Source organism: Corvus cornix, chromosome 28, assembly GCF_000738735.6.
Source record: "Corvus cornix cornix isolate S_Up_H32 chromosome 28, ASM73873v5, whole genome shotgun sequence".
In the NCBI taxonomy this organism is placed as follows: Eukaryota; Metazoa; Chordata; class Aves; order Passeriformes; family Corvidae; genus Corvus; species Corvus cornix.
Window position 1 is genome coordinate 1,199,659 of NC_046356.1, and position 24,982 is coordinate 1,224,640.

At 58.9% G+C, this 24,982-nt stretch overlaps 1 protein-coding gene and 1 long non-coding RNA gene across 2 annotated transcripts; one reads left to right on the forward strand and one right to left on the reverse strand.

Annotated features, from left to right (window-relative positions):
• Positions 1-454: 454 nt before the first annotated feature.
• ONECUT3 (one cut homeobox 3) lies at positions 455-24,872 on the forward strand. The gene is given in 4 exon segments (XM_039565956.1): positions 455-1,072; positions 1,074-1,196; positions 1,198-1,505; positions 22,089-24,872. Coding segments are annotated over 4 exon segments (1,323 nt in total). The 5' UTR covers positions 455-473; the 3' UTR covers positions 22,382-24,872.
• On the reverse strand, positions 14,632-16,620 carry LOC104696906. The gene is made up of 3 exons (XR_753100.3): positions 15,945-16,620; positions 15,487-15,755; positions 14,632-15,109 (listed from the first exon to the last, which is right to left on the reverse strand). It is a non-coding gene; the product is annotated as an uncharacterized LOC104696906 (long non-coding RNA).
• Positions 24,873-24,982: the final 110 nt, after the last annotated feature.

A 24,982-nucleotide genomic window follows, 5' to 3' on the forward strand; every position in this document is an offset into this window, starting at 1 on the left:
GACCCCGGCGGGGCTCCGGGCGAGGGCGCGGCGCGACCCCGCGCTCCCCGCGCCCGTCCCGCCCCCGCCCCCGGCGGCACCGGGAGAGGTGCGGGGGGGGCTCGGTCCGGCGGGGGGCGGGGCGGGGCGGCGCTGACGTCACGCCGCGGGCCAGAGCGAGGCTGCCGGGAGCCGGCGGCCGAGGCTCCGCAGCCGCCCCGCACCGAGCCCCGCGCCCCGCGCACAGCCCCGCGCACGGCCCGCGCCCCGAGCCCGCGCCCGGCAGGGCGGGCGGCGGGCGCACCATGCCGGCCTGACCGCGGGGCGCGGACATCGATCCCCGGGCGCGGAGTCTGAATTAATCCGGGCAGCCGGCGCGGGGAGGGGGGGCGGCGGTGGAGGAGGAGGAGGAGGCGGCGGCGGCGGCGGCGGGGGGGTGGGGGAGGAAGGCAGCGAGCGAGCGGGCGAGGCAGCGGCAGAGCCCGGCGGCCACCATGGAGCTGGCGATGGAGAACCTGGGCAGCCTGCACGGCGTCCCGCACTCGCAGCCCACCGAGCTGCTGAGCCCCGCGCACGGGCGGCAGAGCTCGCACCGCAACCTGGTGCCGCACGGGCGGCCTGCCATGGTCTCGGGCATGGCCTCCATCCTGGAGGGGGGCGACTACCGCGGCGAGCACAGCCTGGGAGCCCCGCTGCACCCCGCCATGAGCATGTCCTGCGAGTCGCCCTCCGGCATGAGCCTGAGCAGCACCTACACCACGCTGACTCCCCTGCAGCACCTGCCGCCCATCTCCACCGTCTCGGAGAAGTTCCACCACCCGCACCACCACCACCACCACCACCACCCGCACCAGCGCCTGGCCGGCAACGTCAGCGGCAGCTTCACCCTCATGCGCGACGAGCGGAGCTTGGCCTCCATGGGCAACCTCTACAGCCACTACCCCAAGGACATGCCGGCCATGGGGCAGCCCCTGTCGCCGCTTCCCAACGGGCTGGGTAGCCTCCACAACGCCCAGCAGCCGCTGGCCCCCTACGGCCCCGCCGGCCACTTGCCCAACGAGAAGATGCTCTCGCCCAACGGCTTCGACTCGCACGCCGCCGATGCTGTCCCGGGGCGAGGAGCACCTGGCGCGGGGGCTGGCGGCGCCCAGCTCGGCCATGATGCCGCCGCTCAACGGGATGCACCCGCACGGCCACCCGCACGGCCAGCCCGGCGCCCTCGCTGCTGGGCGAGCGGGAGCGCCCGGCGCCCGGCCCCGGCTCCCAGCCCGGTGGCTCCGGGCAGGTGGAGGAGATCAACACCAAGGAGGTGGCCCAGCGGATCACGGCCGAGCTGAAGCGGTACAGCATCCCGCAGGCCATCTTCGCACAGAGGATCTTGTGCCGCTCCCAGGGGACCCTCTCGGACCTGCTGAGGAACCCCAAGCCCTGGAGTAAGCTCAAGTCCGGCCGGGAGACTTTCCGCAGGATGTGGAAATGGTTGCAGGAGCCGGAATTTCAGAGGATGTCGGCGCTCAGACTGGCAGGTAGGACACGGCACGGCACGGCTCGGGCCGCCCGCCCCGCACCTCCGGGCGGGTGGGTCAGCGGGCGCTGCGAACGCGCGTGGGAACCCTCGGGGGTTCCGGGGTTGCCATCGCCAACTGGGGCCGAGCTCGGGCGGGTGTTACCGACCCGGTTTGTAACCTTAAGACCAAAGGGAAGGCATTTAGATTAAAGGTGAGTTACACCTAAGGCGACCTCCCGCCTCCCTGGGCCTGCTGCTGCCCGCGAGAGATGCGGGATCGAGGGTGGAGGGAGCCGAGAGGCGCCCGCCTCTCGCCGCCGCCCGTCCGCCTGCCTCGGGGATTTCCCTCTCGGTGCCGCCGAACTGGCCCCTTGGCGCTGGGATACCCTGGAACTCCTCCGCGGTCGGTTCGGCCGCCGCCGCTCGGTACCGGGGCCGCGCTCAGGGGAATCTCCGGGCCATCCCGCCGGGGCTGCGGGACCGGGGCCGCGCTCCGCTCCCTCCGGGCACCGGCTGCCCTCGGCAGAAGGAACGAGCCCCGCCTGCCCCGTGTCTCCGGTTCCCAGCTGGGTTGAGGTCCCGCAGCGCCGTTCCCCGCGGTCTCGGGCCGGCGCTGGGCCGAGGCTTTCCGGGAGAAACGCGGGCTTCTGTGCCGAGGGTGGGCGGGGGTCACGGGGAAAAGGGCCGGAGGGTAGGACAGGGGGGACAGCGGCGAGCGGGGACGTGCCCGGTGCTCCCCGCCAGCCCCGGCACAGAGCCGCTCCCCCCGGAAACGACCGGAGCTCTTGGCTCCGCGGGGCCGAGCCGTGGCGGAGAAAACACGCGTTAGTGATTTTTAATTTATTTTTTAAGAAATCCGAGCTCCCCGTGGGGACGGACAAAGCCAGCGACGAGGACCCGCCGTTATTTATGGGGAAGAGCAGCGTTCATATGTATTTAGTGTAATTCAGTTGCTCTTTAATTAGGGCAGGGTAGTGGCATCTTTTAGTTCCAGTCGATGCCCTATTGAAAAGCAGTTAATAGAATGCAAATTGTTCCTGGCTTTACAAGGTTCTGGTAAATAAAGATTTAAACACTGCCGCGATCGGCCGTTTAATGCCCCCGTTGTTGGGGCTAATTGAGCAGCAGGCTTGGGCTTCTGGCTCGCCAGAATTGGAAATAATAATTAATAATTCAAAAATAATAATAGCAATAATAATTAAAATTAACCGTGATGGTGATGATAAAAAGGCGGCCGCAGCTGGGGGAAGCTCGGGGGGAACCCTGTTCTCGGACCGCCTCGAGAGGTCCTTGTCCCCGGCCCGGGTCAGGGTTCCCTGTCCCTGAACCGGCTCGGAGGGTCCCTGTCCCTGCTGTCACCTCTTTGCTCCTCTCGCCGCCGTGGGAGATTTATTCTCCCCAAAATGATTTTTCTTCCCCGGCGCCGCTTCCCCCGGCGCCAGGGCCGCCATGTCCCCATTATTTACGGGAATTAACCCCCCAGATTTCCGGGGAACGGGATTTGCTCATTTGCTCTCTGTGAAAACAGGAAAAAACCCACCACCAACCACCAACCCAACCTCCGGTCACGAATCCGCCCGTGGATCCGCACCTCGCTCCCCACGCGGGCCCGGGCCGCCCCACGCCGCTCGCAGAGGGGCTCGGCCGAGCTGCCCCCCCGGTCCTGCCGCTTTGTTCCCGGCCCCGAGCCCTGCTGGGTCCCGCTTTCGTTTCGCTCCTGCCACCCTCTCGCCCACCCGGGCCCGGCCGTGGGGTCCGTCCCAGCCCCTCGGGCTCAGCCCCGGCCCGGCTGCCCCGAGCAGCGGCGTCTGGGGGAAGGGGTCGCGCTGGGGGGGGGCCGGACCCGAGCCCCCCGATCGATGCAGGTGAATCCCCAGCCCGGCCCAGCCCGAGGCCTCGGGTTGACTCCGCTCGTTCTTTCAGGCTGCCCCGCGCTGGGGGCCCAGAGGGGTCCGGATGATTGCAACCTTCGCCCCCCGCAAGCAGGGAAGGGACCTGGCAAGCGAGCGGAATTTTTCCTTCCCGGTAAAAGGAAAAAAAGTGTTGGACGTGGGGCAACGGCCGGGGCAAGGACTGGTACTGGTTCTGATCCTGTTCCTGGTCCTGGCCTGGTTCTATTCCTATTTCTCTTTTTGGTCCTATTCCTCGTTCTGGTCCTGGTTCTATTCCTATTCCGATTCCTATTACTATTTCTGGTCCTATTCCTGGTCTTGGTCCTGGTTCTGGTCCCGGTCCTATTCTTATTCCTAGTCTCTTTTTTTTGTTCCTATTTTTGAACCCGGCCTGGTCCTGGTCCTGGTCCCGGTCCGGGGCCGCCCGGCCGCAGGAGTCCATCTGATGGATTAGTCCGAGTCAGTGAGCCGAGGATCGATGACCACGCCGGGCCCCTAGAAATGGCACCCGCCGCTTTTCTCCTCTTTCCACCCCAGTTCCCCCCATCCCGCCGCCCCCTCCGCAGATGAGCCATTAATTATTCAGCTGGGAGACGAGGGGGCTGCAGCTCCCGCCGCCCCGAGCTCCCTCCGGCCCCGCTCGCCCCAAGGGGCTCCACAGAAGAGGAGCGGTCCCACGGAGAAACATCTGGGCAGCAGCTGGCGGTGCCCAGCCCGTCCCCTCGGGCCATTCATCTCTGCGATTCCCAGTCGCGGCTGCAGACCCCCGGGCCCGCTCCAGATTCATCTCCACAAACTTCGTGACCACCCCACGAGGCCTGCGAGGGCCCGTGGGTGTCGGAGAGCTCCCACTGTGACACTTTTGGGGGTCCCCGCAAGGGTCTGACACCCCCACCTGCTAAACCCCTGTCCCTCGTGCCCTGGGGGCGGAAAAGGCATCGGCTTCTTCCCCGTGGGATGACGAGGAATCGGGCGCGTTCCTGCGCTTCCACCCTCGCGTGTCCGCAGAGGGCAGTGGGTGCCTTCCCACCCCGCGTGTCCCTTGGTGCCCTCCAGCCTCGCGTGGCCGTGGGTGCGCTCCCATCCCAGCGCCCCCGACATGGGAACCCCCTCCCCGCCACGGATTTATTCCGGCGCTCAGGACCAGGAAATCCGCTCGTGAATATTTTTCGGGAGGGCGACAACACCGTTGTGGCCCTTTCGCGACAAGGCGCTCCCCGCTCGCCGTCTTCTTCCATCCCTAACTCGAAGGGGCGTTCGGGGGATGCCTCCTCCCGTGGTTTTCCCCGCGGCTGTGCGTGGAATTCACCCCCGCGGGTGGGGTACGGCTGGCCTGGGCAGCCCTCGGAGCCGGGCAGTTCCTCCCGCTTTTACATTCGCTTCCCCTTTTCCCTCTCCCACCTTTCTTTTTATTTTTCCGTCAGCACTTCCACCCCTCACCCCCCACCTCCGTTTTTTCGTTCTCCATTTTAATTTTTTTGTTTTAAATTGGTTTTGTTCGTTTTGTTTGGTTTTTCTTTCTTTCTTTCTTTCTTTCTTTCTTTCTTTCTTTCTTTCTTTCTTTCTTTCTTTCTTTCTTTCTTTCTTTCTTTCTTTCTTTCTTTCTTTCTTTCTTTCTTTCTTTCTTTCTTTCTTTCTCTTATTTTTTCCTTCCTTCTTTTTTCCTTCCATTTTTCCTTTCTTTTCCTTTCTTCCTTTCTTTTTCTTTCTTCCTTTCTCCTCTCTTCCTTTCTTTTTCTTTCTTCCTTTCTTCTCCTTTCTTTTTTAATTCTTCCTCTCCTTCAGTGAATTCCTTCCCCGAACATATCTCCTTCGCAGCACAAACCGTCGTTATTCAACACAAACCCCAAAACCACCCCAAAACTGCGAACACGACCGCGGGGCTGGGCCAAAACTAATGCCCGAGAGCTTTGACAACACCAATAATTAATGTCACTAATTAATACCGCGAACTAATACCCAGACTTGCTAGAAAAAGGAACAAGATGGCGCTGAATAAAACCTCGGGAAATATAGATATATATTTAATATTTTTTCACGAGTTTTGTTTTAATTTCAGCCTCTTTCAAACGACTTTGGCCCAACGACGGCTTCTCCCGGCCCGCGGCCACCGGGCACTGCGGCGGCTCTGGGCGACCCCGGCCCCGGGCCCCCGACCCCGGCCCGGCTCCGGCCCGGGAGAGCGGCGGAAAACCGCGGACGGTTTCGCTGCTTTCGATCCGCGCGTGGCCGCAGGCGAAGGGGAAAAGGCGCCGCAGCCGCGGGAGCTTTGCAGGACCGGGAGCGAATGGGTTTTGTAGCCGTAAAAGGGGCGAAAACGAGAGTTTGGGGGTCCCGGCTCCCAGCGGCTCCTCCCGGCCCGGGAGAGCTGCCCAAGCCGGGAGTCGGAGAAAGATTCGGGAAAGGTGGCAAAGCTTTGTCCCCGTTGGGAAGAAGAAGAAAAAAAAGAGTGGGTTTTTATTTTGGTTTGGATTGTATTTTTTAAAAAACCTTGAATTTCTTGATTTTTTTTCCTTAAATTACTATTTTATCCTGCTATATTTTTTCTTTAGCACGTTAATAGAGTTGGAACGAGATGAGCTTTAAGATCCCTTCCGATCCAACCCGTTCTGGGATTCCATGAATAAGAGGAGACTTCCTCCGCCGGTGCGGAGCCGCCCGCACGGAGCAGCCACCGCCGGCGTGCCCGCTCCTCACCCTGCACCGTGTCCCGCACCTCCTCGTGTCTCTCACTGCCTGAACCCCACGTCCCGCGCCTCCCCGCACCCCTCCGTGCTCCGCACCCGCGCCCCGCACCGCGCCCCGGCCTCACTCCGCCCGCGGCTGTTTTTCTGTTTGCTCCCAATCTGCGCGTCAGAAGGGGCCAATAAACCTCCCGCAGGTTAAACATTAAATGGGGTTCCTTCCCCCCACCCCGCAGGAAATAACCTCCCCTCTCCGCGGGGTGCCGGCTCCCACCCACCCGCGCCCGCGGGGTTCTGCTCCCCCAAACGCTGCTCCCCAAATCCCCCACGGGCTCTGCACATCGGCCCAGCCCCGGGGGCCGCACCTGGGGCTTTTCTTGCTGCCTCCTTTTTTCTTTTTTTTGGGTTCACATTTTGGGTGGGTTTTTGTTGGGTTTATCTTTTTCTGGGTGTACAACACGGGGGTGATAATTTTTTTCCTTGTCCTGTCAATCGCCACTGAAACCATAAGGGAGAGATAACAGAGAAGAGAAAACTCTCGGAGTGACCTTTGAATCAATTTGAAAAACCTCATTTAACTGATAAGTCTTGAAAGGCCCAGAACTAATTTGAAAATACATCTATTAAAATCTCATTGCCGCTGCCTGGGAGCTGCTGGGAAGGGTGTGCGAGGCGACTTCCCGGGGTCGGGGGAGCCGGGAGAGCAGGTTTAAGCCCTGGTCAACAAAGAGATTGCAGAGCTGACTGCAAAATGATGGGGCTTAGACCAGGAGAAAAATAAAAATATTAAAAGAAAAGGGGTTTTTCTCTCCCAGCTGGTGGGGAAAGGGGAGATTTACAGCATTTTCCTGCCATAACCAGGCACAGAGTCTGGGATCGCAGACAGAATATTGGATTTTTTTTTTTTCTTCCCTTCACAAAACAAATCCAATATTTTCTCATTCTGCTCAGAGGCAGCTGCAGGGCCGGGGAGCCTGTGGCTCTGGGAGGGCATCCGTGCCCCACTGAGGAGCTGAGGAAGAAGCTCTGTGCTCCCATCACTTCATTTTCTGCCCAGCTTCCTTGGTGCCAAAAGAGCAGAGGAGGCAGAGGGATGGTGAAGGCAGGAGAAGACCAGAGGCAGGGCCCAGGCTCCTGTTTTCCTGCCTTGGGAATGTCCTGCCTTGCCCTGGGCATCACCTGGGTGCAAAGGGAACACAAATCCCCGCAGAAACCTCCCGGCACAGGGGGCTCCTGGTGTGAGGCCATGGTGGGCTTGGAGCAGGGTGGCGATGGCTGACTGGAAACACGAACACAAAAACAAGATTTAAAATGAAATAAACTCCATCAGAGCCTGGTTTGAATGAACTGAGGCTTGGCAGCTCAGTGGGGGTGTGGAAATCCAACTGTGCTCCTGTTCCAGACCTTGGGGTGCAATTTAGGACGCTGCTGCCTTAGGACAGGCTGCGTTCCCTGCGGGAATTGCTGCCTCCCCAGCTGGGACAGAGCTGGACCCGTCATCCCCCAGCCCCAGCACTTCGCTGCCTGGGGAGGAAGAGTCTCCTGAGGTTCCCTGAGGTTTCCTGGAAAGGTTCAGGCACCCTGAGCAGGAACGGAGGCATTGGGCAGCTTTGATCTGCCCTCACCCCATATCCACACTTCCTGCATGGCTCTGGCCATGGGTTCTTTTCTGGATTTGAGCTGAGATGTCCAAATTCCTGTAGTTTAGCATGAAGCTGAGGCTTAAAGGAACCCAGGATGAGTCCCATTAACCCAGGAGGTGTCCCATCAACCCGGGATGTGTCCCATCAACCCGGGATATGGTCTGATCCAGCTGGGATGTGCACTTGCCATGGCCCTACTTCTGCACAGCACCAAGGGCAGTGCAGAGAGGTTGGGGCCAGCCAACTGGCCCAAATGAGAAAGTTGGAGGCCAAAATTTTCCCCTCCAGCCCATCCATCCTCATCCAGAAGCAATGGGAGTGATGCAGGGAGGCGCTGGGGCGGGGAGGTGCTGGCGAGAAGCAGCTTTTGGCAGCTGAGTGTGTTTAATCCTGGCTCCGTGCAGGACCGGGGCCATCGAACGGCAAAATTTGCTGATTTAATGGAAATTCAAAAATCTTGTTAATACCTCGAATGATACAGGGTGATCTCTGTATCCAGCAGGACGTAAACCAAGTCGGTCTTGGACGGGAGAAATGGATTTTTAAAACATTTGGGGTTGTTAAAAAATAGCGAAGGAAAAAGGTGGCGTGGATTCTCTGGTGCTGGAAGGAGGGACCAGGGTATTTGAAAAATAAAGACCCGATATTAAATTTGAGAGATGTTTGTATGGGCATGGGTAAGATTTCAAGAATGACCTTAATAACTCAATCTTAGCATATTTATATATATATATATATATTCCATTAGGGACCTGCACCACTGCTCTAAACACTGGTGCTTTCTGTAGTGCAAGGAGAGGAGGTTCAGAAGTGATTCAAGAGGGATTCCATGGGGGTCCGGGTGTTTTATGGCTGCAGAAGTTGGGGTTCAAGGTGTTTCACGGGTGGTGAAGTCAATGCTTTGCCCACGGCCCCACACGGGTGGGATGCAGGGACGGTGGGCGGAGGTGGGCAGGGCTGCAGGTTGCTCGTGTTCCTTGTATTGCTCGTCTTCACTTTGGGATCTGGGGAACCTTGTCACCCCTGGCAGACTCAGGGTGGCTCAGCTCTGCCCAGCCTCGGAGAAGGAGATGGAAAATCTCCGTACGGAGCAGGAGGAGAAAGCAGGGGCTGCTGTGGGGAGGCTGGGACTGGCTGTATTCCCCTTGCTTGTGGAGAAGGGAGGAAAATCCCAACATCTGGATCAAAAAAAAAAAAAAAAAAAAAAAAAGAAAGATGCAAGAGCAAATTGCAGCTTTTTCTGCTGCTGCTGCCATGCCAGGGGTACCAAGCCCGCTGTGCTGAGCTCAGGGCTCAGCAGAATGATGAGCAAGGGGAGCTGCTGGTCTCCCATCCAGGCTGGAGGAGAACAGAGGTCTCCTGCTGTAGGAATGAATCCAGGGAGCCCTAAACACTGGGGCTTGCACGGCTGGGTGCGCTGAGGGCGCTCAGAGTGTGGCACAGCTCTGAGGGCACTGCCGGCAACCCAACGCATCAGGCTTGGCTGTCAGGGACCCTATAAAACCCCCAAATGGACCAACAGCAGGGCAAACACCTCGGGCCACAGCGATCCTCAAAGGTGATGGTGTCCCCAAGGAGCGCCCACAGAGGTGCCCAGCCCCAGTCTGGGGAAGCCAAGGGCCATGGCAAGGTTGGCTTGGGCCACTGGGAAATGTCCCAAAGCTTCCCCACACCAAGTGCCACCACGTGGAAGCAACACCAGCTGTGACGTGGCCGTGGACTGAGAGACCGAGCATCCACAACCCCCTCGTGCCTCAGTTTCCCCGGGAAACAGTGGGGATCGGGGGCTTTGGCAGCGTGGGGCAGAGCTCTGGCAGCGCCGGGTTATCAAATCCGAGGAACTCGGCGATGCCACGGAGCCTTTCAGCCGGGAGATAAGGCCCCTCCGTGGGAGTCACGCTCCTCCCGGCTGATAACGAGCAGGTAATGAGCGAAGTCTCTCCATTAGGGATAAAATTGCAAATGCACCGGGAGCTGCTGACGGGCGATAGCATCAGGGGCTGACAGAGATCTCAGCGGCTCCGGGGAAGCTGCTCCCACTGTGGAGCAGCGCAGACCCCGGCACAGGGCCGGGGAACGCAGTGGCAGCGTCCCATCCCTGCAATTTTCCCACAGATCTGGCCCTACTCTGCATTTTCCCCCATTTTCCTTGTTTGCCCTGACGTGGTGCCCCCCAGATAAATTCCAGCTCGGGATGGGGGATGGATCCCGCTGGGTTTTCCTCTGTGGATGGAGCAGCACCTGGCCCAGTTTGGCTGGAATGGGATGCTCGATGATGCCAAGGTGGTTCGGGCTTCCAAAGCCCTCCCAGAATGGGGGGTCCCTTCCCCATCTCCCCCCAACTCGCAGGGGGAGGTGGGATGCTGACACTGCCCTGCCAGGCTTCGGAGTCACCCCAAGGCCTCTGGAAATGGATCCCTGGATCAATGCCTGATGTTAACTCTCTTTTTGGGGCCAAACTGCAGGATTTTGGTGACATTTCTCAAGCAGAAGGCAGTGAATCCCTACCCTGGTATTCCCAAGGGAGCTCCTCTACTGGATTCCTGCTGGACCACCCAAGGCCACTCGCTCACTTGCCCACACACACGGGCAGCCAGAAAGAACAGAAATTGAAAAATAAATCATCAAAATCAGGGCATTTCTTTGAGGAAAGCTGATTCCAAACTGGCTCGCTTTTCCTGGAGAAAATCTGAAAGCATCTCCCCAAAACCTTTTCCACCCCAAACTGGTGATTCCTCTGCCTTCAAAACCTCCAAGAAAAACCCAGATTGTTTATTTGCTCTGGTTTTTGTCACTGTGGCAGGGTGGTTGCCCCATTGTGGGTACCTGGGGGTGAGCCAGTTTCTTCATCCTTGGGGGGGTCCATAACCCCCCTGGAAAAGGGACCTTGGGGGGACATTTAGGGCATTGGGGGGTTCAGATGCCCCCCTCAGCGTCGTACCCCAGCATTTTTTCAGGGTCTCTGGAGGGTTTGTGCTTCCTCTGGGTGATGGATTCATTCCGGTGCTCCCAGAGCCCAGCCCGGGTACCCCGGGGGTGCTGCTGGTGGGAGGGGGCAGCCCCTGGCAGCGTCACTGTCACCTGGCAGAGCCCCCCGGGAGCGTCTCCTGTTGTGCCAGAGCGGGAGAAAAGAGGCAGGAATGGAAAGGGGGACGGAAGGTGGGGAACAAAGGGGCTGCTGGGCGTTGGGCTTGGGCAGAGCTGTGGCACCCGGCGGGTCCCCTCGCTGCCTCTTCTCCTCGCCTCCCTTTGCTCTTCCTCCTCCTCGTTTTCTGTTCCTTTTACCTTTTCGCTTTTTTTCTTTACCTTTTCTTTTTCTCCCCCCCCCTTCTTTCCTTTTCCCTTTTCATTTGTTTCCCTTTTCCTTTTTCCTTTTTCTTTCCCCTTTCCTTTCCCCTTTTCCTATCTTTCTCTTTTTCTTTTCCTTATATTTCTCTTTTTCTTTTATCTTTTTTTTTATTTATTTTTCTTTCCGCTTTTCTTTCTTCTTCTGCATCTCCTCCTCCTTTTCCTCTTCTTCCTTCTCTCTCTCTTCCTTCACTTCATTCTCTTTCCTCTTGCCTCATTCTCTCTTTTGCCCTTTTCCCCCTTTCCCTCTCCCATTTTACCCCCCCCAACCCCTTTTCCAGCCACTTTCCAAGAGAAGCCATTCCCTTTAACTTCTCCTAAGCCCCTTCCCCGGGCTGTGCTGTCACATCCCACCGTCCCACCTTCGGGGGGAAGCCCTGGGGACGGGCAGCTCCCTCCCGGGGAATAGGGCAGGGAATAGGGCAGCTCCTCCGGGGTGAATCCCCCCTTCCCGCAGCCCTCCCTGCAAACCTGCCCGCGAGCTCCCGCCGGTCACGTCGCCATCAAAGTGATGTGCCAGCAATATCCAACACGCAGTTAAAGCCACTCGTGGGAGTTTCAATAAAATCGACCGGGCAGGATCAATGGGCTGCGCTGGCCCCATCCCCACACGGAATGGGGCGGGGGGCAGGAAAAACACCCAGGGCTGCGAAATGGGGGCGGTGGGAGGGGGGAGCTGATTACAAATCTATCCCATCCTTGCCGTGATTAATTGCTGCTTTACCAGAAGGAACAGCGCGGGGTGGGGGTCATTTTTAAAGGTAACGTTGAGGAGGGAGTTTCTCTGCTGTCTTTGGAGGGAAGGAGGCAAAAGCCCTTTCTCCCGTGGGTTTCCCTCCCGGCAGGATGGGGCCGGGAGCAGCCCCCCGCGGGCACGAACTGGTCATTCAGCCCCCAGCAGCGATTTGGGAGTTGGGAAGAATCCTCCCCAGCCACTCAGGGCAAGCCGAACCCCATCCAGCGGGCATCACTGGTGTCCCTGTTGTAGAGCTGGCTCAGCTCCCAGCCAGGACCAGCCTGAGGGACCAGCGGTGTCCAGTTCTGGCTGCCCCTCACTCTAAAGCACCCCTGAGCAGCCCCTTCACCCCACACCGGCACTTTGAAAAGGCTCTGCGCCCTCCCCAGCGCTCAGGGGGTCTCGGTCCTGCCCTGCCCTCCCCGGAGATGCCCAGCTCAAATTAAAACATCATCCATCGTTACAGTGGCAGCGCATAATCCCGGGCAGATCAGTGCAATTACTGCGGGAAATGCCTTGGGAGCTGAACTAATAACGCCGGGCCGGTGTATTAAGAGTCACTGGCTTAGCGCCGGCCACGCCACAGCGGCCCACGCGCGTGGGAGGACGGCCGGGGACACCCCGGGGGCACAGGGGTGGTGCCTGGGTGGGGGTTTTGGGGTGGTTTTCCTGCCCCCCTCCTCATATGTGTGGAGCAGTTGTGGGGTTGGGATGGAGAGGCGCTGGGCAGTGATGGGACAGTGGTGGGACACGGTAGAGGGTGACAGTGGAGCAGCTGTGGGGCAGGGATGGGGCAGGGATGGGCACTGATGGGACAATGATGGGCAGCGATGGGCAGTGATGGGGCACTGGGGCAGCGATGGGCAGTGCTGGGGCAGTGATGAGCAGTGCTGGGCAGTGCTTGGGCAGTGCTGGGGCAATGATGGGGCAATGATGGGCAGCGATGGGGCAGCGATGGGCAGTGCTGGAGCAGTGCTGGGCAGTGATGGGGCAGCGATGGGCAGTGATGGGGCAGTGATGGGCAATGACGGAGCACTGGGGCAGTGCTGGGGCAGTGCTGGGGCAGTGCTGGGCAGCAATGGGCAGTGCTGGGGCAGCGAGGGGCAATGACGGAGCACTGGGGCAGTGCTGGGGTGGTGCCGAGGCAGTGATGGGGCAGTGATGGGCAGTGCTGGGGCAGTGCTGAGGCAGTGCTGGGGCAGTGATGGGGCAGCGATGGAGCACTGGGGCAATGATGGGCAGTGATGGGCAGTGATGGGCAGTGCTGGGGCAATGACGGAGCTTCCCTGCCCCGCACCCGGGCCGGGCAGCTCCCGGGGCTGCCCATCCCGTCCCCCGTCCCCCCCCCCCAGGACGCGAGTGGACCGCTCCGTCCCGTGTGCGCGGAGCGGCCGGACCGGCCCATCGCGCTGAGCGTGAGGGGGGGAAGGGTCGGTCCATTGGGCAGCGGGGGGGCGTGGCGGGCTGTACCACTGCCACCGCCCCGGGGGGGAGGGCGCCCGGCCATCCGCAGGGGGGCGCCAGCGCGGCGGGACGGCCCAACGCGGCTGCGGGGGGGCGGAACAAACCATTCCCGGCTACGGGGGGGGGGGGGTCGGGCAGGACCAACGCTCCGAAATGGCGGGGGGGGGGTGCGAGCTGGGATCCTCGAGGCTGGGACCCCCCCTCACCCTCAGCCCGGGAGGAGCCGGCATCACCCTGGGCCGGAGTAGCGAGGGGAACACACCTGAGGGGCCACACCGGGCAGCAGAATGCGGTTTTGTCCCCACCGCTGTCACAAAATTCCAGAGCGGTTTGGGTTGGGAGGGACCTCAAAGCCCATCCAGTGCCACCCCTGCCATGGCAGGGACACCTCCCACTGTCCCAGGCTGCTCCAAGCCCCAATGTCCAGCCTGGCCTTGGGCACTGCCAGGGATCCAGGGGCAGCCCCAGCTGCTCTGGGCACCCTGTGCCAGGGCCTGCCCACCCTCCCAGGGAACAATTCCTGCCCAAGATCCCATCCAGCCCTGCCCTCTGGCACTGGGAAGCCATTCCCTGGCTCCTGGCCCTCCATGCCTTGTCCCCAGTCCCTCTGCAGCTCTCCTGGAGCCCCTGTAGGCCCTGCAAGGGGCTCTGAGCTCTCCCTGGAGCCTTCTCCTCTCCAGGTGAGCACCCCCAGCTCTCCCAGCCTGGCTCCAGAGCAGAGGGGCTCCAGCCCTGGGAGCAGCTCCGTGGCCTCCTCTGGAGTGGCTCCAGCAGCACCCCGTGCTCCTGATGTTGTTCCCCAGGGCAGGGGCAGCTCTGCAGGTGGGGTCTCAGCTGAGCGGGGCAGAGGGGCAGAATCCCCCCTCCCCTGCTGCCCACGCTGGGGCTCAGCCCAGCACAGGGGGGGTTTCTGGGGTCAGTGCCCATGGCCGGGGCAGGTTGAGCCTCTCACCACCAACACCCCCAAGTCCTTCTCCCCAGGGCTGCTCTCCCTGAGTTCATCCCCCAGGCTGTGCTCAGGGCCCTGCTTGCTGTGTGGAGGCCGGGCTGGGCACCTGCCAGCTGTCCTGGCTCTGTGCCGGGTGGGAACACCTGGGATTTGGGGTCACATCAGAGCCGGGCTGTGACATGGGCTGATAGAGGGCTGTGAACTGCCTGGAGATCCTGGGGGCCTCCTGGAGAGGGGCCTCACACCTTGGAAGGGCTCCAGTCTGGGATCTCTTTCCTGCTGGACCTCAGGGATGACCCAGAACAGCCGATGTCCCTGTGCAGATCATCCTGCCCACCTTCAGAGCATCCTGGAGACACAAACCTTGGACACGCCACCCTGAGGATTACAGACTGCCCTGGTTTTCCCTGCACCGCAGAGGAAGAAATCCAGCAGCCCACTGAGAAGTGACTCGGCCAAGCTCCAAGGGACCTTCCCATCTCACACCCGGGACCAGATTTAATCAGGAAATGCAGAAAACTCTTGGGTTTTTTCCCCCACTGCCTCTTCCCTCTCTCCAGCACACATTCTGTGGCTGATGATGGCTCTGGGCCCTCCTGGACACCATCTCTGCTGAGACCAGCTCAGGACCAACACAGGCTCCGATGAAAGATGTGTCATTGATGCTGAGTTTGTTCATTGTCCAGCTGCTCAGACCCTCAGGTCCAGGAGCAGCTGGAGGCAGGGACAGGCTGGTGGGAATCCCTGATGCCGAGGGGAGATCCTTGCTGCTGCTTTCCTGCATGAAGGGGCGAGGACAGAGGGCAGGCAATGCCATGAGTGTCACAGGGACGCCACCCCGGGACAAGGCTCCTTGTCCAGCATTACCTCGTTCTCACGGAATGGCAGAATCCTGGAATATCCTGAGCTGGAAGGGACCCACAGGGATCATCGGTGCAGCCCCTGGCCCTCCTGCACAGACACCCCAACAACCCCAGCCTGGGCATCCCTGAGAGCGCTGTCCAAACGCTCCTGCAGCTCTGGCAGCCTCGGGCCGGGCCCATTCCCTGGGGAGCCTGGGCAGTGCCCAGCAGCCTCGGGGGGAAGAACATTTCCCTAATGTCTGACTCAACACCAGCCCCCCCTTGCAGCTGTGACACAAATCAAACCCCAAACTCCCCTTCCCCCCCCCGCCCCCCCATTCCGTAGCTGGGGCTCTTGCACCAACGCTGAGCCCAAGTAAGTCCCACTGATTCCAAGGAAAACTTATTTCAGGGGATGGAGGTTTTCCAGCCGCACCCCCACCTCATCCCCTCCGCACTGCCATCCCTCCGGGCCCTGCCGGCTGCTGCCTGACTCCGGCACTTCATTAGCACCAATTTGCTCCCGTCACGTTAAGTGGTGCTGACTCGGAGAGAGGAGTGAGGAGAACGGAGCAGCCTCGAGCACTCCCAGGGCTCCCGTGTCCGGCCCTGCCTCACACCAGCAGCTGGGCCGGTCCCCGGCAGCAGCTCCCGATGGCCGTGGGCTCCACTGGAACAATGGAAGCAGCAGATCCTGGTCCAACGAAAGGCCTGGAAAGGGAGGAAATAGGACAAATGGGGGGAAGCGACTTTCCAGCAAAGCCATGAGCTGATCTCGGCTCCCCTGGGTGATGGGGAGGGCCCGGCAGGGCACCGGGTCTGCCTTTACAAAGGTGGCTGGAAAAGCAAGTGGAAAATGAAACCCCTGCAGAAAGGACATGCTTTTAACAACAAACTCACCTCTTTAAGTCATGTGAAACCATTTCGGTGTCCCTGAGAGGGGTTTGGTGCCAGAACAGCTCACCTGGAAAGGACAAGAATAAAAGCAGGGCAAATGTGGAGGGATGGAGCCAAGCGCAGCTGCAGCAGCCACAGCTCCTTTGTATCCCTTCAGCCGCCCTCAGACCAGGCAAACCCGTCTGCTTCAGTGCTGCGAAAGCTGAAAATGCCGCCCGTGGAAGAACAGGCCAAGCTTGAGAAGTGCAGGAGAGGAAATGAGGTGTCCTGGGGGCTCTTCTGCGTGTTGGGGCGGCTCTGATGATCCCAAATCGGGAAGACACACGACCCCCATCTCGGGAAGGAGGACGGAAGGCTTGTGCTTTCCTCTCCCCTCCTGTCCCTCCAGGTGCCAACCCCTGGGAGCCCCGGGGCTGTGGGCAGTGTGTGGGGTGGTCGGTGTGGGCGGCTGGCAGAGCCTCGCAGCCCCGTCCGGGTGGATCAGAGCTGCTCCCTGCGATGAGCCACCGAAACCCTCGGCGTGGGAAGGGCAGGGAAGAGAAGGGAAGCGCAGGCGGCAGCGCTTTGTCTCATCTCATCTCGTCTCATCTCATCTCGTCTCATCTCATCTCATCTCCTCGTTTGCAGCGTTCAGAGGAAGATTTAATTTGCTGGGCTCGGGGAAGCGGCTCCCCCTGCAGCGCTGGCTGCATACCAATGACCAGGGGCTCTCCTCGTCCTCCCCGGGCTGCCAGGGGAAGCCTGGCCCCACCGAGGCGGGGACACGTGGCACGGGGACACGTGTGGGGCTGGCAGCTCGGGCTGGGCCGTGCCGTTCCTGCCCAGCAGGGCTGGGAGGCTCTGCAGCGGCATCGCAGCTCCTGACCGCCTCTCTCGGACTCTGAATGGCCTCTGAGCTCTTTTTTTCACTGCGGAGTGGCTCAGATGCTGTTGGGACCATGGCACCCAAAATTCCCCACAAGTTTTGGAGCCCAGAAGGTGCTTTTTTTTATCATGTGCTGCTGAAAACAGGGGGATCCCAGGAATGGGCACTGCAGGGCAGGCTCTGCTCAGGTCATTCTGTGGTTGACACCACATCTGTGTGTTCGTCTGTGTTTGGAACCAAATGGGGTTTCAGAAAAAAAAAAAAAAAAAAAGAAAGGCAAAAAGAAAGTTGAAGTTTGTTTTTTTGAGCGCTTTTCCTTTGTTCTGTACTGCTCTGCCTGTCCTGTCAGCATCGTGTCCTCCCAGCTGGAGAAAATCTGAATTTCTGCTGGAGACCCCTCTTTGTGACAAATCTCGTTGGGCTCTTTTCCTACAGTGCAAAGAGAAGTCAAACCAAGCTCTCAGAGCTGCCCCAGCACCCCGGCACTGTGCACCAAAGTGGTTCTGGTTTGGAGATAAAGCTCCCTGATGTCTGCTCCAGGCTCTGCTCCAGCTTTGGGGGAGCAGATGCCCTGAGGTTCACTCCGACCCTGTGTGAGGCACTGGGCTCACCCCTGTTTGCTGGGAGCTGGAGCTCCCAGAACCTTCCAGAACAGTGGGGTGGGGGCTGAACCAGAAACACCCAGCCCCCTTCTCTGGGAAGGGGAGTGACATCACAGAACCGTGGAATTGTTAAGGCTGGAAAAGACCTCTTAGATCAAGTCCAGCCATCAACACAGCACCACTCCCATGTTCCCCACTGAAACAGGTCCCCAGGTGCCACATCCGCACCTTTTTTGAACACTTCCAGGGATGGTGACTCCACCATTTCCCTGGGCACCCTGTGCCAGGGCTGGGCAACCTTTCCCATGAAGAAATTTTCCCTAATATCCAATCTATACCTTCTCTGGTGCAACTTGAGGTCATTTCCTCCTATCATTTGTTATTTGGGAGAAGAGACCGACCCCCACCTGGCTACACCCTCCTTTCAGATCCCTCTGCCCCTTCAAGGAGAGGAGGAAACTGAGGCAGTCCAGGGGCTGGACCCGTCTTGAAGGCGTGGAGAGAAGCCAGATTTGCTCAGGGCCCATTTCCCACCCGGTGCCCACCAGTGGCATCAGCTCATCCCACCTTTGCCCCAGGGAAACCTGTTCCAACCTGGCCAACCACATCCAGGTTCCCCCTCTCCATCCCTTCCTCCACCTCCCTCTGAGCCCATAAACGCTCCTCGGTCCCCTTCCACCCCTGGGAGATGATTTGACAAGGAGAAAAAGAGAGAAACTGGTGGTTTTTGTGAGGTTTTTTTTCTCCCCTAACCTTGCTTACAGCCAGCGCACCGGCTCTGAAAGCCCCTGGCTGTCTTTTGTGATTTCAACAAATCACCAGCACTTAAGCAAAGTGGGCAGAAAATTACAGGTTGTATTGCAAGTGAATGGAGAGGGAGAGCACGCTGGGGCCGAAAAACAGAGGTTTGTGGGTGTAATAGAGCAAGCAGGGACTGGCAGGCTGCGGAAGCCTGCAAAGCCATCAGGTATTAGTTAAATGCTTAGCGGGGTTCACGCTGCGAGGCATAATCACAGCTCCTGAGCAGCAGCCATTTGATTGTCTCTATTATGTCCCCTCTGAAATGATTTGGGAGATGTTTCGCTCGGAGCTGTCAAGGTTAAGTCAAGGAAAACGTGCTCCCTCTGACGTGAGGCTCCCGGGAGGCAGAAACCCTCGGCAGAGTCCTCCGGGGAGGAGGGTGGGATGCCTCTGCTTCTGGAGCTCTTTCCTCCTGCTTTCCCTGCCCGAGGTTCCTCCTTGTCTTTGCTCCCTGTGGTTTTCCCACAGCCAGGTCAGAGCTGCCTTAGGGATGGGATTGTTTGGATTGCGTGCCTGGCGTGTGGAAGGATCCATGCTGTCACCCCATTCCACTGCGTCTGGCCTCCCCTCCTTGTGACTTCTGGGCTCCTTGGTTGGGTTTGGAGGGCATGAAATGAGCTGGGGAGAGGTGGAGGGAGGAGAAAACCCCCATTGCGGGTGAGCCCAACCCATTATTGGCCAACAGAGCATCCCCCGGCCATGGGAGACCTCAATCCATCTCTGCCACGGTTGGTCCTGGTACTGCCAGGGTCCTCTGTGCCCCAGGAGGAGCAGGACAAGCCCAGGAATAAATCCTGCAGAGGCAGGGCTGGAAATGACCCCATCCCCACCGACCACAGCTGAGCCCAGACAGCCAGGAAGGACATGATGGAAAAGCAACATTAAGCCAAGGTTGGGTTGTTTGGATCTTAGGACTTGGGGGAAAAAGGGATTTTGAAGCACAAAGAAAACACCTCACCCATGGCTGATCTGGGTGGGAGTCAGAGCCGTGCCCCTGGCTGCCCCTCGTCCCTGGCTGCCTGCGGGGACATGGGGACGGCCACCGCCAGCCTGCCTGGGAAAGCAGCGCCCAGGGGATGGGGAATGGGAAAAAGATCCTCCGTTGAGGGGTTGATGGCTGCCGTAAATAGATCTGAGCAGCGTCCCCATCGATCGCTGCTGTGCGGAGCTGTAATTAGATTGAGCTGGGGGAGAGGGGTGTTGGGCTGCGTCAGCAGAAAGGGAAATTAATAAATAAACAAACGAGCACAGGAAATGTGGGATGCGGCCGCCGGCGGCAGCGCAGGCCAAAAATAACCCAAAATACCAGGGGGCTCAGGGGTGGGGAGGGGGATGTCACCTGTGCCTGAGCAATGGCACCGGGTTTGCTGCAGGAGCCCAGTTTCACCAGCAAGGCCCTGATGGTTTGTGTTTGCCTCGGAGCTCGGGGTTGTTATGGGAGCCTGGGTTGTAACAATCACTCCTAAAAATGGGATGGGGGTTGGAATGTGAGGCTGGAAAGCTGAAAGGCTGAATCTCAGGCTGGCGGCCCAGCACTGTGGTGGGAGTGGGTGCCAGCAGGCAGGAGAGCCAGAGGACAGGGTGGATTGCCAGGGTGACAGCTGGGTCACATCCACAGGTCCCGTGGGGATGTGGGGGACATTCCAAGCACCATCCTGCAGGGCAAAAGCCCTGTGGATGGAGTGTGAGGAGCCCACCATGGACACAGGAGGAGCTGAGCGTGCCATGGGTGCCGGGAGGGCGCGGGAAGGGTGGGCGAGGGGCACAAGTGTGGGGGGAATTTTTCTGTTTGTTGTTTGGCTTGGGGGGGAAGTTTGGGGAGGGTCTTTTTTTTTTAAATTCATGTCTGGGGGAAAAAAGTCAAATTTTCTATAAAGGCTTTTTTTGTTTGTTCTTTTTGCAAGCATCTGATGGTCATAGGGTAGGTTTCCACATTCTCTGCTGGCTGTTTGAGTAAGGTACCCCTGGGACAGGGTCCCCTGGCATCACTCAGAGTGTCCCTTTGTTCCTTTGCAGCCAAACCTGCCCGGGGGGAGAAGGGGAGGGGAAGGTTCTCCACTGGCTGTACCAGGGGTGGCTGATTCGGACAGAGAGTGGTTGGTTGTGTCCAGCTCGGTGCCTCCCATCCCCTACCCCAGTGGGAGCAGAACTGGTGGCTTCCAGCACCACGTGGGGACAGGGCCAGGAGCGAGCCCAGCAGCTGGGACACAGAGCTAAATCTGCTGGATAAGCTGTCTGCTTCACTGAGCTCCAGATTTGCCCAGCTCTGGGTGGAAGGGGTGGACATCATCCTCTCTCAGGTGATGTGGAGAGGGCTTGTAGGGGCAGCCAGCTGAGGAACTACAGGAGGAGGAGCTTGCTTGTGTTCTAGTGAGGAAGACATGACTCCAAACATCCTCCCACTCCTCCTAGGCTACACACGGCCGCCCCTTGGGCTGTGGAGGTGTGTTGGGAGAGCAGGAAGGTGTTCAGCCCACGGGGAATACCTGTCCTGTGCTGCCCCATCCCTGCAGCGTTTCTGCCTTGGCCTCCAGTCCCTCCAGGCTCTGTGCTTGGAGCTTGGAACTTGCTTTGACCCCTCCAGGCCAAAGAGGCTCCTGCAGGTGCCTGAGAGAAGCCAGTTGAAATCTGCCACCCAGACAGCAAATATCTCAAGGGACCTGCGCCCTCCCTGCAAAATCCTCCAGAAGATCTGAACCGAGAAATCCCAAAGGCTGAAAACTGCTGCTGCCCTGGGCAAGAGCAGGACTTCCCCTGGCCCACGGTTTGCTCACTCTTTTCGGAGCTTCCTAGGAGGAAATGCTTTGTTCCCAGCCGTGTAGGGTCAGATCCATGCCCTGCCTTGCCTGTGGCATCACAGGTTCCTGCAGTTCCGTGTCTGGTTGAGTCCCGAGCATTCAAGTCCGTGAGCACCCACATCAAACCTCGACAGCTTCAGGGCCGACCCTGCTTTGAGCAGGGACTGGATCAGCTGCCTGCACCATTCCATAGTTTTCTAGGAAAACACCATAGCAAAGGTCCCCTTGCCCCACCTCTTCCACCAACAGTGTGCTTGATATCCCCACAGTTAAAATTCATTTATTTCTTTATTTAACTCACTCCCCCCTCTGCCCTCATGCAGTGGGGTGGGGTCAGGGGGGCTTTCCTGGCTCTCGCTGTCCTTCCCCACATGACATCCCCTCTGTGTTGACCTTTGGCTTGGGCCAAACCTGTAGGGAAGGCTTTTAATTCGATGCTGACAAATGTGCCCGAGGATCTGGTAGCAAAGGCACACAGGGGAGACAGAATTTCCTGGAGCCTCCAGTGACTCAGGCAGGAAAACCCCTTCCCAGAGCAGGTGCATCCATGATCGGTCCTTCCAAGCTGGTGCTGTGGGATGTGGAGGCTGCAGAGTGACCTTTCCATAATGTCCTTGTCCCCGGCTCTTCCCTGCACTTCCGAGCTGGCAGCTGGATGGGGTGGCCAAGAGACACCGGGTCCCTGAGTCCTCCAGGGAGACCCACAGAGGTGATGAGGAGGCGAGTGAGACCGTGCTGAGGGAGGCCGATGGATTTGGGGATGGATCCCGGTAGCCAGTCTCTGTGAGCAGAGCAGTCCTGGGCTTTCCTCAGTCTCTAGTCCCAGGGTCAGCTGCAGATGCTGACACTTCTCCTGGCCTTCCCCTGGGCTTTTGTCACACCGGTGTCACAAGAGGCCACTGTCCCATCTCAGCAGGTGCTCAGGTGCACAGGGAGGAAGAGGAGGGAGCGGTGGGACACGAGCCAGCGAGTTTCCTGGAGGGAAGGGCCTGGATTTCGGGAGGCAGCCGGGCAGCCTGCACGCGGGCCAGGGTGGGGAGCCCCAGTTAACAGCCCTGTTCTCTCTCTTGAACGCCTGCAGCTTGCAAACGCAAGGAGCAGGAGCAGCAGAAGGACCGGAGCCTGCAGCCCAAGAAGCAGCGCCTGGTCTTCACGGACCTGCAGCGCCGCACCCTGATCGCCATCTTCAAGGAGAACAAGCGCCCGTCCAAGGAGATGCAGATGACCATCTCCCAGCAGCTGGGCCTGGAGCTCAACACCGTCAGCAACTTCTTCATGAACGCCCGCCGGCGGTGCATGAACCGCTGGCAGGAGGAGCCGGGCGCCAACCCCGGGGTCCCCTCGTCGTCTACAAGCACTTTCTCCAAAGCATGATGTCCCCCAGCCCTCCCTGCCCCTTCCTGGATGTCCCCCTCATGACAAAGCCAACCCCAGACTCACACGCATGGCCTGACCGGGGTGGGTGCTTTTGGGGTGGGTCCATCAGCCTCCCAAACCCTCAGCCGGGTGTCACCCATGGATGGGCCTCGGGCCACCTCCTGCTGCCACCTTGTGCTGCCACATCCTGCCAGCTCGTGGAGCAGGGACAGGGTTTGTGACCAGGGCAGCTCCGTCTCCAGGAGGGCTCAGAGGAAACCCTTGTGGAGCAAGGGGTGGTGTGGGATGGAGGGAGGGAGCGAGGCTCTGTTTGGAAGGAAGCATCCCTGGTCCCTGGGGATCACAGAGCCTTGTCTTCACCTGCCCACAAAGGTTTTTGGGGAGAGGGGCCCATCCTGACCTCTCGCCCAACCTTGATCTCTGTCACAGCCATCCTTACAGCTCCCACAGGGGAGGGGTAAAGGTGGGGGTGACACAAGGAGTGCTGTCATGGGCTGGGTTCTGGCACAACCCCACTGGACCAGGGCCAAACCTGCCGCGGTTCAAAGCAGGCTGAGCAGGGAAAGTGCTCCTGGTGTGCCTGGAGGCCTCCCGGGCTGCTGCCAGGGCTGTGGTTGCTGGAGGTTTTCCCCTGCTGAGGTGCAGTGGGTTCCCCAAGGCAGCCAGACCCTCTGTGCCATCGCCACGTGGCACTTCTGTCCCTTGAGGGTTTTGGAAACCTGGCTGAGGACATTCCTGCACCCCTCATATCCTCTATGGGCACCTTCCTCTGATCCCCCCAGGACCCTCCCAGGAGCACCCACACCCCAGGCCCCTCACACACTCACAGCCCTCGACCCACGAGAGCGCCCCGGCCCCAGATCCCTCCCGGAGAAGCTCCACGGCGAAGGAGTCCCCTCCTGCCTCCACGGACCCGAGCACCCCCGTCCCGAGGGGACCCCAGCTGCTCCGCGCCACCCGGCGCCCCAGCAGGTCAGAGAAGCACATTTTAGCTACAGAAATCGGGTATTTAAAAATAACAATTGTTCGAAAGGAGACGGGAGGAGAGACTTGGAGAGAAGGATCTGATCTTTCCTGGTGACTGGCTCCACCTTTCACCTCTGGATTTCTGGTTCACTTTTCGGCTGAGGAATGGACACAGACAAAGCAGATTTGTTGGCTTTGCATCTCGCCCCATCCGCCCCTCGACACACACTCTTGTCCCCTCCCATCCCCCCTCTTCATCTCTGTTACCAAAGAAATTACAAAACCAAAAACCCAATGACAACAACCAAAAAAAAATTCCCTCCTGGGAACCAACATCGGTGCATGGTGGGAAAAGAAAAATCCGAGGGATCTGGTGGCGAAATCCAGCCCTGGGTGTGAGAAGGGGGAAAACTCCCCGACAAGATTGAAAGGGAAAAAAACCACCCCTCTGAAAAAAAGGAATAACAACCGAAACCACAACCAAACAAGCTCAGCAAAGACCGGCAACTTACCAAAAAGACACCAGATTTTTTTTTTTTTTTTTTGTGCCAATTAACAACCTGCCTTAAACGCGGATTTCTGGAGCAATGGTACTTAGCTTCAAAGGGATCGTTTCCTCCGAGCTCTCAATGGTGACTTGTGCCATATAAAAAAGCAATCACGAGGCCAAACCCTTACAATCAGCCCTCTCCCAGCCCCCCGAGGGCTCCGAGGAGCAGGAGGTGCCGCTGGGGACGGGGAAGGGCTGGGAGAGGCTTGGGGATGAAAGGGGAGGCAAGGTCCCCTTCTTCCCCCACCACTTGGGGAAAATATCCTCCAAAACCAACCATCAACGAAGAAAAAGGGATACTCTTGAATTTATGCGGGTAAAAAGTACCATCTGTGTTCTAGCGCTATGGTTTCTTCGATTCACTTTACTTTGAGAGTGATCAGTTGTGTCACAGGAAGGCACCTTGTTGAAAAGAAGGAAAAAAGAAAAGAAAAGAAACGAGACGAGAAGAAAAGGGTATGTGTTCACCAAAAAAAAACCCCACAAAACCAAAAAAAAAAACAAACCAAAACCAAAATCCACCCCAAAAAAAAGAGGAAAGAAAGGACGAAAGAATGAAGAGAGAAAGAAAAAAAGCCCTGCACACGAAGCCCTGAGCAGGCAGGGTCAGAGGACGTCTTGAACCAAAGAGCTCCTGGGGTAGGTGGGCGGTGGAGGGGCTGGGGGGTGTCAGACTGGACACGGTCACACCAAACTGAACCAATGCATTGCTGGACAGAGGGCGGGAGAGAGGGATCGGAGAGAGGGAAGAGCAGGAAGGGGCGGGTGCCGCAGCGTATTTTGCCAACCAGAACCCAAAACCTAATGGGAATCTCATCCCCCCAGGACCCCGCTCCCCGCCACTGATTTTTTCCCCTGATGTTGTTTCTTCGTCTTGTCGTGACGTGGTGACGATGGTGGTGGATTCCTGAACCCCATCGAGTAGTATTCAAGGGCTGAAAAGCCAGGAAGGGGGCCTTGGTTTGGGAAGTGAAAAACACAACAGGAAAAAAAAAAAAAAAAGGAAAAAAAGGAAAAGAAAGAAAAAGAAAAAAAAAGAAAAAGAAAAAAAAAGAGTAAATGCCACAGGCCCTCAAGGATGC